General features: G+C 42.5%; 1 protein-coding gene across 4 annotated transcripts in view; it reads right to left on the bottom strand.

The window, feature by feature from the left end:
- cdin1 (CDAN1 interacting nuclease 1) overlaps positions 1 to 10,685 on the bottom strand; it is a 58,984-nt gene extending 48,299 nt beyond the window's left edge. For all 4 annotated transcript variants that reach the window (XM_028983741.1, XM_028983733.1, XM_028983750.1 and 1 more), the window contains exons 1-3: positions 10,582 to 10,685; positions 10,104 to 10,231; positions 358 to 403 (exon numbers count right to left, since the gene is read on the bottom strand). In XM_028983741.1, the coding sequence (XP_028839574.1) occupies positions 358 to 403; positions 10,104 to 10,204 (147 nt within the window). In that variant the 5' untranslated portion in view covers positions 10,205 to 10,231; positions 10,582 to 10,685. The remainder of the gene's footprint in view (positions 1 to 357; positions 404 to 10,103; positions 10,232 to 10,581) is intronic.
- Positions 10,686 to 12,370: the final 1,685 nt, after the last annotated feature.

Genomic DNA, 12,370 nt, shown 5'->3' with positions numbered 1-12,370 from the left:
ACCGAGCTGCACTACGCCGGGAAATTATTATTGTCAGAATAATAATGGTTTAGCATAATTTATTACAGGTCCACCAAATAAGCAGGGGCTAGATGTTATTAGACAGATGGATAGGAAGGTTTGGCAGGAATCCACCGAGACCCAGGCAGGGCTGCAATGTGGAGGGGGAAACAGAATTGAGGATGGGTGGGGAGGGTGCTAGGTGGAGGGGGGGGGGGGGGGGGGGGGGGGGGGGGGGGGGGGGGGGCATCCTCCAAACCAATCAGAGAGCTGGCAGTTCAATTACAAAGAAATAAAGGGACATTCATCATTCAATTAGGCACCTGTCAGGCCTCACAAAGGAAGAAAACTTCTAACCTGGTACTCCAGGGAGAAGATGCTCAGAAGAGTGGACTGCGAGTGACTGGAACAAATAAAAGAAGGACAAAGTTAATTACCAGAGTGCACTGCGCAGAGACAAAGGCAGAGAGGAGCTTCAAAGCCGAGGCTGGCTTGCCCTGTAATCTAAAAGAACATGAAAACAAGTGTGGCAAAGTTGTTCCAGATGAACACCTCAGACAAAGGAATCCTGCAGCAGCGCTTCGGCAGAGATGGGTGTGTGCTGAGGTGGGGGGGGTGTGATGCGAGACGAGGGAGAAAATACTATATTACTCCCTCTATGTGGGTGAGGAATTGGCGAGCTGTCTGTTGTAAGCAGTTTTGGGGTACATCTTGTAGCTTGCTGGGTATTAAATCCACAACAGTGTTGCCCTGTAACCACGGAACAAAAACCTTTGTTGGGAAAAACAAAGAAAGCCGGAGTTAATAATTAATGTAGTTCACATCCCGGGAGTTGGGAATTTGCCACTCATTGGCAAGCATATTGAAATGCATTTTGCCTCCGTTCGGGGACGTCTCATTCCTGAGTGGGTGGAGGGAGGGTGTTGAGGGTGGGAGAAAGTTTGCCTCACTGTCAGCACTGGCATATGGGACATTCTGGAACATTCCCACTGCAACCGATGGGGCTTTTGAAAATGGAAACTTTCTCGGCAGGAAGCTGGGACTCCCAGGAGTCGGTCAATTCCATGGCTTGCCATAAGCTACATTCATCTCCAGCTCCACTCAATGTCAAACACCTGGCAGAGGGGGAAACCTAGAAAACCGGCTGCTCGGATGGGAATTCTCAGTCCCGACACCGCCTCCCAAACCGCCCTTCTGAATCAAAAATATTGAAATATTTTTCCTCTCCTAATTGCTTGAAACGAACATGCGTAGAGGCGTGGCGACCATTTCCAGTGTTTTTCCGCTTCCCTGAAGTTCTTTCAGTACATGTGATTGTTAAATTTAATGGACTTTTCTTTACAGCTCACATGAGGACAGTATGTAAACACTGACTGAGTCCCGGGTTCCCTGTCCCCACTGAAATATTGAGTCCATATAGGCCTAGCCCATCAATCAGTGCATGCAACATCGCATCAACCAACAGTTTAACAAAAAAAAGTTTTCCCCAACCCAATCACGCTCAAAGTTTAAAATACACTGATCTATGGGTAGATAAACATATGAGCAAACATTGCTGTAAAGAACAACATCTCATGAATACTTGATCCACCGGTGGGGAGGCGGGTCTGAAAACAGACCCAAGAAAACATGGCTGCCATGGCTTTAATTTACTGTGATATGAACAGGCCACAGGGTCACTGCAATTAAGTGGACCATTAAACAGTCAACTGTCAACATGTGAACACTTAAGAGACCCTCCCCTGCCCCCCCTCCAAAAAAAAAAAAAAAATCTTCTGCTCTCCAACCTTGCACCTGACCATTTCAACAACATTACCGCACTATTCTTAGACCCAGCCTTGCCGCTCCTCTGAATCAAACATCTGTTAGGTTTTAAATGGATTACCCTGCATAATCATCATGATTGCTGTCTAATTGCAAAATTTTTACCCTGTTAAGTTTAAAGGGACATAAACTGCCCTTAATATCTGTAAAAACATATCTGTTTCAAACTGCAGGGGACGGCTTCTGTCCACATTCTCAAAAATTTCCCAAATATACAGAAAGGAACAGAAATAGAAAAAAAAAAAAAACATGAAAGGGAGCCATATGAGAAATTTGTGAAAAATAGATCCCATGAAAACGCGGTGCCCCAGTTTCAAAGTCTGCCATTGTTTAAGAAACCTTGCTTGATGCCCTCTCTCCGCCGTTGAATGCACATGAACAGTGGCATTAGAGATTGTAGCCTAATGTATATTCAGCCTGTGCTCTCCAAATTCAAATAACAAAATATGTAGGAAGGCAAGAATAACTGGATCCTGATTCTCTGAACATTTCATACGGTAGCATTAAACACAGCCCTCGCCTTCACTCTCAGTAATGCTTCATAATAGCGGGACTTTTGTTTGCTGTCTGTGATTACAGGCAACACTCTCAGAGCGCATGTCTTTGACAGGAACAATTCAGCAGAATTGAAATCTCAACGGGCATCACAAATCAATGCCATTCAATGGCGTTCAATGGCATTATGTAAACAGTTGAATTAATAGTTTATCAAACAATTTTGCCCATACCTTCAATCAATAACTGAACTGTCGACTAAAACCAACGCCACAGACATCAAGTCGTCTGTGTAAGCAACCACGCGTATATAAATTATAAAAGTTTAAAACAAGAGAAAAACTCCAAATCTGGCTTAATGCCAGTCGTATTTGGTGACCTTTTGTTGCTCTGATGAGATGAGAGCAGTGGCCATGAATTGCAATCTACATTTTCTGCAGGGTAAATAAAATGAGAGAAGGAAAAAAAAATAAAAATAAAAAGAGAAAGTGCTACTTTACACCACAGGTTCCTTTATCAACCAGTGTTGCTGCTTCTCATGTCAAGAACCCATCCAATAACGATGAGCAGTGCCTAAACTGACCAGACCCCTGATTCCATCTGCAAATACTCAGGCTGATAGCGGCCGGTCATTTCACACCTTCCTGAGCAGGCGGGGGTTAACTAATCTTCACACCCTCGCTCCCCGCCAAACCGTCCTGCCTTTATCATGGCACAATGACACAGCGAAGTAAACAGACGGCTCTCGACCCCGTGACCCTCAACACATACTACACACCTCAAATAAGCCAAAACAACCCACGTGAACTTAAAATAATAATTCGGTACTACTGCTGCACTATATTTAGCCTACAGCCCATTAAATTGCAACCTAATAATCATGTGCTCTTCAAAACTCTGTGGGAGTAGAGTTGACACAGAGCTCATAATGTCACGGCTCTCAGGTGACGTCTGAAAATAAAAGGTGGCCCAAGCAGACAAAAATATGTAATTGCCGCGCTTTTCATCGATTAAACAGGAGGCCATGCTCAAAATCACAACAGAAATTTAAGATAAATAAGATCATGCAACACGTTTCTCATGGTTCGTAATTCTGAGTATTGACATCCTCCAGCCTGTAATTTGTAACACAGAAAACTTTTTTCTCTCTTCGGAAGCAAGCCCAGAAACCCACACCTACCACATTCAATTAATATGCATGGACTGAGATGATTGTGGGGAGGAAAATTTGATTAAAATAATCTCCACTTTCACACAGCAATATGTCTGCCTGTGCAAGCTCTTTGTTCTCTGGAACAGAATTGGCTGAAATTATAGGTTATATTATCTCAACTTGTGTCCTACTGGATGGGGTTGAGAGGTCTCACCCATCCTGGAGACACGGAATAATGTGGTGCAAAGGTTTTAAGTAGGCCCTAAGGAAAACTACACAAACTACACCTTGAAAAATAAAATGGTTACAGCAGCAGTGGGAGGAGAAAAAAAAAAAAAAGATTACAGTAGATTGCCTCTTTAATTAATTAAGGGCATATCCTTCTAGTTCTCCATTATTCGCAAAATTCTCCCTATTTACAAATAATTAATAATAATAAATGACAGCAATTTACCTAATGAAAGCCACCTGGCTAATGACATGCAAATCATATGTTGCGACAGTACTTAGCATTTGGCCGATCTATATGTAGAATGGTGCGTATCTGAGCTCTTCGGGGCAGAAGCCTAACTGAGGCATGTCTAATTTTTCACTAATGACTTTGAGAGGGACTGCGGATGCTTTTCAAGGGGAAATACGCTTCTGCATCAGCATTAAAACATATCTGCCTGCAAAGTTGAAAGCACAAGACTAACTTAATGGTTTTATTAAGGTTATATTCAGTGCAAGCCTGCAGTTAGAACACTTATTTGAAAGTAGGAGTTTGTGTTCTTAAATCAATATTTTGCAATGGAGGGGGGTAAAACTAAATTCTTTGCTGGTTGTGCCTCAGTTAAATACTGCACGTATGTAAATTGCGCTAATTATGCATGCTGATAAGAGCAGCTCAACATCTGTTTCGCCGGAATTTTTTTTCTTCCTCCATCCCCATAAAGGAAAATGCAGAGCTGCGATCAATCTGACAACCCACAACTGCACAAACACGGCCCTGGTTGTTCAACAGCTGCGAATCAAATAAAAATAAAGTGTGAAATCAAATCAAATTCATCAAGCAGCTGGTTTGGAGAGTGGAAATGAATTTCTGTCATCAGACATATCCTAAGTGGAGACTGTAGCATGTTGTGAGTGAATGCGGCAAAAAGTGCAGTGGGAAAATACACACATACAAATCTTTTTGTCTTGATGATGTGAACATGTTAGCTAGCAATTTAGTTTTTGTAAATATCTATATTTATACAATTAGACATATATATTACATTTAAAACAAAGCTTTTCTTCTTGGAATTACATGGACTCACCCCGTTTGTTTGCTATGTGCCACTGCTCCAGCACTGTAGAGAGAGGATATTGCAATGATCATTGCTAATCTGTTAAATCAGCACCTTAAAGGCATCTTCGCTATTAAGGCTTCAAGCCACAACAGTGACGCTCATAAACACAATCCAGGATTTAATTGTGATCTGCAGTGAAAGGTGGGCCTATTTAGCCCTACAGTATTTGTGACAAAACATGTTACACTTATTAAACTGTGGCTGATGCGTAATTAATGCAATTCTTGCATTCGCAAAATTCTCTGGGCCAACGTAGCATGCGGCTTTGCATATCATCACGTGTTCTGGCGGGGGTAAAGAAGAAAAAAAATTATATTTTACTGACCATCTCCTACTTCCCTGAAGCGCTTCACCAGCAAGTGGATTTATCCCATTCTTCTTTGTGAAAATGTATCCCAGAGTTCCTGGGGCAAGAGTCTCCCACGTAGCTGTCCAGCTATACAGTACCCAGCAGAGCATGTTTCACCCCTCTCTTTCCTCGCCCTTTAAATGTTCTGTATGCATTACATTATACTTTAAAGTTGACTATCGCTACAGCGCATTTTATTTATGCAGTGAAATAAATGCAGATGTTTTGCCCCTATGATATATTTATTTATTGGTTAGGGGTTGAATGTTACAGCAGAATTGCTTGTAGTTGTGCAGTTTTCGCTGGGCTTTGAAAGAGAAAGCTAAATGCCTGTTGACATCTTCAGCACAAATGGCTGGTTTAAAAAGCCACAGGAATGGATTTGAGCGGAGGCTCTAGAGTCCGGGTCTGGGTTAAAATAGTAGGTTACTGTAGTAGGAGGAAATGTTGCGCTGCCAGATGAAGTATGCACAAGTCTGCATTCACATGGAACCCCGGTGCAAGGTCTTCCCGGCATCCTCTGCCAGACTCGGCGGTCAGCCCTCTCCTTACACGGCTAAGGCCCTGACCGCACAAACAGCCTCGCTTGTGTGATTAGTCCACCCGCCCTCCCAGAGCATGGTCCTCCGCCGGCTACAACACACCCACACGCCTGACCTGCCAGCTTCGCTTTCTGCTCCAGCCTTGAGCCAGTGAGGTGTGGTCTCGAGGAGAGGGGAGATGCTGAGGCAACGCATGACCGCGGCAGCTGCTGGAAAAGCCAGACCATTTGGCAGGCAAAGGCCACTGCTTCTCACAAAGCTGAAAATTCAAATGGTGGCACTTGCACGAGCAAAAAGGAAGAAGAACAAACTGCATGCATGCTATCTGAGGTCTAGAGAAGCTGGGCTTCTTCTCTAATTAAATGAAGGCTAAAGAGAGAGCAGCTCACATCAATGCTTTGCAGAAACGTTTCAAGCTTTTAAAAACTACACTGGAATTCTACTGAACTTTTTGCATTTATATACTTAGATGTCTACGTGAGCCTTCAAAAATACAGAAATTCAAAATGGAAATGTATAAACAACATTAAAAGAGTCTGTAGCCTTGCATGGCCTCAATATGGGAAGGAAAATAAAAAAAGTTTTTACTCAGGGCGAGAAAATGAAGATTAGTTAACACTTCATTCAGGCTCTTTGGATAAAGCGGCATGTAATAGAGAGATAAACAGCATAACTGCGATAAATAATCGATGAGAAAGCCCCTCTGTTCCTAGCCCAGCTTGAACATTACCATCAAAAACAAAGTAGCTGCAGCCAAGAAAATCAGCATATCAATGGCACATGCCACAACAACAGCGGCCCCGGGTTTACTCCACAGATCACGCTAGATAAACCCCAAATAACAGAGAAATTAACAAATGCTTGACATTTGCTCAACATCCATTATTCTGACACTTCTTCAGAATTTCAAAAGGCTGAACGCATGCTTAATCAACATTCATATTCCCCAAGCGAGCCACCGGCACCATATTGCAGCCTGCCTCCGTGCTGATGAAAACGGCACATTAGGGCCCGTTTCAGAAAACGTTGGGGGACTCTGCGCCAGGGATCTGTGTGCGTAGCGTGGTGACGGCCGAGTGGGAGGGGGACCCCCTTTTAAACCAGTCCAAAAAAACAGAAGCATCTGCCCTGGCCCTGAGACTCCCCTCTCCTGGCTCGGCAGACATATGCAAAATGGGCTGAATGGCATTTTAAAGAGGGAGTAATCATTACATCCCAAATTCATTCATAGGGGCTGTGTGAGGGCCAGAGGAGGCTTTCTCTCCTGGGAGCAGGAGCAGAGGGAGCAGACAGACTTCCCCAGCGAGGCCGGCGCTAGGCGAGAGGAGACTATAATTTCCAATTCTAATAGAGAGAGAGGGAGGAGGAAAAAAAAAAAAAAAAAGAAGCCATGGGACCGATGTCACATCCCACCACTGGCCTATCACGCCCCCTGCTCTTCTCTCATTGTGGCGGGAGCGCAGACACTAGGCAGGACCGCCTGGCCAGGCAGGAGGTGCACTAGATTTGCATGTTTCTCCATTGTGAGGGGGCAGTGACAGCACCGTGTCCAATTCTTTTCCCCTCAGAACAGCAGAGACTCGGCAGGAAGGGCCAGGCTGACAGATGACTCCCAACATCTGTGTTACGTGAGCGATACAGATGAGGAACTCTGAATTCCCCTCCCCAGCCGGCACACAGACGAGCTGATGGACCACAGACAACCCCCACCCACCCACCCAGCCCGTGTAAATTAGCTTTAAATAGCCAATAACATTATCATTTGGAAACGGTACGTTATTTCTGATTCTGAATGAGGTCTGTGCACTAACACTACTAATATATAAATATTCAAAAAGTCACACCAGATTGTAACCCGCTATTTGCTCCATATTTTAATTATTCACAAAGAACGCCATTTGCTTTTCAGGAAAAAGGAAATTATTTTCTGCTGCTGCTGCTGAAATCGAAATGACTTATTGACTTCAGGAACATTATTATAATAACTATTCTATGTTGAATGCTTAATCCTGATAATATGACTGGTTCATGCAGGCCTCTGAAATGCTTTCTGAAGTACAGTGTGTTCCTATGATATGTCTAACAATTACAACAACTGGGGGGTTAAAAACTGGGGAAAAAGCATTAAAGGGTACCCAAACATGTGCATATGAAGTTTTAGGTAAGTCCATTAAAAAATTATATAAAAAAAAAAAAAAAAAAAGATTACTGTTCATGTATGCAACATACAAAAACTTCTTAATTTAATGGAGAGAGAATTACGATGACTGATCCTTGCACTTGGTACTTCCATGCCTAGACACTGGTGAAGGACAGAGCTATCTGAGCCCTGGTGCTCGTGCTCCAGCTCTTCCACCCTCCCTCCCTCCACTGTTTATCAAGCCGCTTGGCTCCAACGCAGCGAGGAGGGTGCTGCTGCAGGGAGGGGTGTGTGGCAGTGTAGCCGACTGTCGTGCCTCAGCGCAAGCTAAAAGATGATGGATGGCCTAGTCGATATGTTATGTCTTAAGAGCCTGATTTCCTGCCAGTCCAATCACTAAAGCTCCAGAGTCCGGCTCAGCTGATTGGACAAGCAGAATAATTTTGCAGGCTGTGAAAACACGGCTGCAATGCCTGTCCGTCAGGCTCTCTGATGACATTCAGGTTTTTAAAGATCAGGGGCCTCACAAATTCTCTTACACTGCGGAGTATGAACAATGATTCAGGCCTAAAGGCAAAATAAAGCCCATCACATCCCTACCTATATAGCAGAATGAGAAATGTTAAGTGTCGCACGTCATGGACGCCTGTTTGCACATGGTGCCTGTTTTCACACTGCTGAGTCTGTGCCTAGACAGTTTTCCTCTGCTACTCTACTTAAACAATTCCCTCCTGGCATCATTAATGTAAGTATGTCAGTCTTTCAACTGTATTATGTTACAATCAGAGCATATTTAGGCGATGTGCATCAAAACTAATGACATGTTTTGCCCATTTAATTAAATATCTAAGCATTACAGAAAGAGCGATATACATAACGTACCAGTTGGTCCGCACAGGACACAGGATATTATGCAAAAGGTGAAATGCTGATGGCAATAACAAAGCTATGCTCAAAGGTAGACTACAGACCCCCTGGGAACCCAGGCCTGTACGCTAGGCTGTGATTACAGCACAATGAAACTGAGACGCTCCAAATTCATGGCATTTCTTAAGTGACCTCTAAAAGATCTGGGCTGTCCTAATGGCCTTGAGGGGATTACACGTGTTGCATTCAATAAAAGGCAGTATCTCATTCACGCCATCATTCAGGCCCTACATACACATTCTTGTATATTATATTAATTAAATTCTATTATTGAACCATATAAAATTACTAAATTATTTTTAAATTACGGTGCACCATGGCAGAGTAGTTTAAGAATTATATCACTGTTGACTAAGATGGTCAAATCTAAAAATACATTCACACACAATATACCCTGGTGAAAGAGAATGACAGCATGATCGTATGATGAGTACTGTCAAATTTTGTGTTATCATGATCACCAAAGTTCACTGACTTTAGCATAATGGTATTATAGTAGAGACTCTATGTATGATGCTGATACATTGCTATGAACAAGACATCTGGAAGAATGTTCAGGTAGCAGTAGCAAGCAACGCAGTCTGGCACTAAACAGCTCAGCCAGACAGAAACAGGGAAAACATTTACTTAGCTTTATGCTTAATGATGCAATGGCATGCATCCAGCTATATGGTCTTGTATGAACTCAAAGAAATGAAACAGCAGTTTAGGTCAGAAAACGGTATTTTAAAAAACAGGTGTGGTTTTTATAACAACTTTTTCACAATATAATTTTTTGAGCTCGAGATTGTACATTAATCTGGACTTGATTCTGAGATATTTGCCAATATGCAGGTGCTGGTCATATAGTTAGATTCAGGCAGCAATTCAGGCCAAAGACTAAGTACTGAGTGCTGTACATGCTCATACTTTTCATGTTCATACTTTTCAGTTGGCCAAGACTTGGCCAATACAAATCCTTTCTTTGTATTGGTCTTAAGTAATATTCTAATTTCATTAGTTGTCAGTTATAATAATCAAAATGAAAAAAAACACACATTTGAAATATGTCAGTCTGTGTGGAATGAATGTAGGCATTATACAAGTTTCACTTCTTGAATGGAATTAGTGAAATAAAATAAATTATATGAGCAGCACCTGTATGGTGTTGCAAGTGTCCATAATAGACCCTGATTGGGGAAGGGGCACCATGCACAGCAACATGATGCTGAACTTCTGCTGGGTCGCGGTGCGTGACGTCACGCACAGCAACATGATGCTGAACTGCTGCTGGGTCGCGGTGCGTGACGTCACAGATGAGCAGTGTGCGTGCGCTTGTGCCACATCCAGTGTTACAACTTACTGTGGAAAACGTTCCTTGAGCAGCTTCAAACTCTGCCGAGTCGGTTTCAGTTGGTCAGTGAATTTGGCGATGGTCTTGTACTCGGCCCGACAGAGCTTCATTTTCCCGTGTAGGTTAATCTACGGAACCTAAGAGGGGGTAGCATGAAACGTCACCTTACAGATCACACCTCCCTTACCCAGATTTAAGACGTAGGCATTGCGAGTATGACCTCGGTGTACATTTCGTTTGTATATTAGGCATGTTTAGTTATTTTAAAAAACGTAGTATATTAGCCAGACAGCTGCGTCATGCTCTCTAAAATAATGTACGGCTACCGTTACGCCGCTTTAAATCCCAGCTGTCAAAACGCTATAGCCGTTAGCTTAGCCACAGATTGCTCAGGCACTTACAGAGGCTGCTAGCTCGCCGATGTGCCGCAGTTAAACGCGAAAAAGAATGCACTGCGATAAAGATGCTGAAACCCAAATTGACTGACCGGATATGTACTTGTCACTGCTGGAGAAACGAAGCCAAGCGAATATTTGTGTTGTGAGCAGGACCAAGGCACCGCTGGCGAAACAACTTCCTGAAACCTTCCCGCGAACAAGTTGAATCGCCGTCATAGCCAAGAGCGGCGTCCTGATTGGCTGTAAATTTCAAGCTTTAGTATAACAGCGTCCGATTGGTCAGAAACAAATGACAGCGCGTAAACAAGAAAAAAAGGAATCGATTCTTGCTGCGTGTAAATAGAACAGGAGTTATTTTTTAATCGCTGTGATGAACATGCAGGCTATCGGAGATGCATATGTGAGAGACTTTTCTCTCCTCTTCTCTCTCTTTGTCAATGCGTGTGAGCGTCAATGCGCATGAGTGTGCGAGCAGCGCCCATTTCATAGAAATGGCTGTGTGTCAAATATTAATTATCAAGCAAATTTCCCATGCATTTTCCATCATTTTTCTAAACTTGTGAAACACCTTAAATGCCTCTAAACTATATGTTAAATAATGTTTTTTAAGTAATGTTTTTATTACTACATTATATATACATCTAATGTTTGCTTTAATATTTTCAATAAAGAAATAATGTTATTTTTATGTGTCTTATTCTTTGATAGCTCTTGTATAGTTTATGCATTTTTTTTCCCTTTAATACTTTAAACAGCCATGTTTTTTCAAGCTCAAACACACATTTTAATGTTACCCCTTTCTTATTTGTAACCTTATGTTTAACCTTTCAAACACTATAAATGAACAAATTTTCAGTCATTGTTATGATTATTTTATCTATAGGTTCATTTATAAAATTTCTTAAATACTTAATGTATAATATACATTTAAAATCCATGCATTGCATTTGCATGCAGTTACAAATAAATAATATATGCTGTACATAGTGTTTTGCAGGGAGGGGAATTGTGTATTAATTGCATTTTGGTTATGAATGCACTGATGAATGTTTTATGATTTTTGTCAATTTTTATAATATAAGGGTCAGAATTGAAAGACAGTATTCAGCATTATGTATGCTGCATTGATGCAGGAGATGAAATGTGGGAGGCTGAGATTGGGAGAATTGTGTGTATGTGTGTGTGTGTGTGTGTGCATGCAGTTATTGAATCTTAAGGGGATCAGTGAGTATAAAGAACAGTGTATTGGTATTGCTGAGAGACAGATAAAAATCAGGTGTCTTGAGGCAGTGTGATCTGATTGGTATAAAAGACTGAGGTCATCTGGGATGGAGCCATTTACCCTTGTAGGTATCAAAGGATCCAGGTTCGGGGAACAGTGTTTGTTATAGGTATAAAAGGATCAGTGTACTGTGCCGGGTATAAAAAGATAAAATCAGGGGTCGGGGGAAGCGGTGCACTGTAATGGCCTTAAAAGAGCTGGGATCAGAGGTTGTGGAGCCAGCTGCGTAATGGCTGTTGAAGCTTCAGTGCTGGTGGAGACCCAGGGCTGGAGAGGAGGGCTCTTTTTTTGATGCAGCATGTAAACAGGGCAGCAGTACATGCGGTGCCGTAAACCAGCTGTGAAGCCTGCTCTCAGTGGGAGATGAATTTGCAAAGGATGTTTCCCTCTGATATCCCAGAGATGCTACAGTGATCTCTGCTCCAGTGCTCTCGGCACACTATTGTAGTGCTAAGCACTGCGGCGCTAATGGAAGGTGGATGCCTTAATGCCCGTGGAACATTTACTTTGGGCTTCAGCATGTATGTTGTTGGCTGTAAACAACTGCACTTGTTCGTATACTTCACCACCCCTGAATTTGTAGTATTACATATTCA

The sequence above is a fragment of the Denticeps clupeoides genome, chromosome 1, assembly GCF_900700375.1.
Source record: "Denticeps clupeoides chromosome 1, fDenClu1.1, whole genome shotgun sequence".
In the NCBI taxonomy this organism is placed as follows: domain Eukaryota; kingdom Metazoa; phylum Chordata; class Actinopteri; order Clupeiformes; family Denticipitidae; genus Denticeps; species Denticeps clupeoides.
This window is presented reverse-complemented; position numbering and strand designations above follow the sequence as displayed.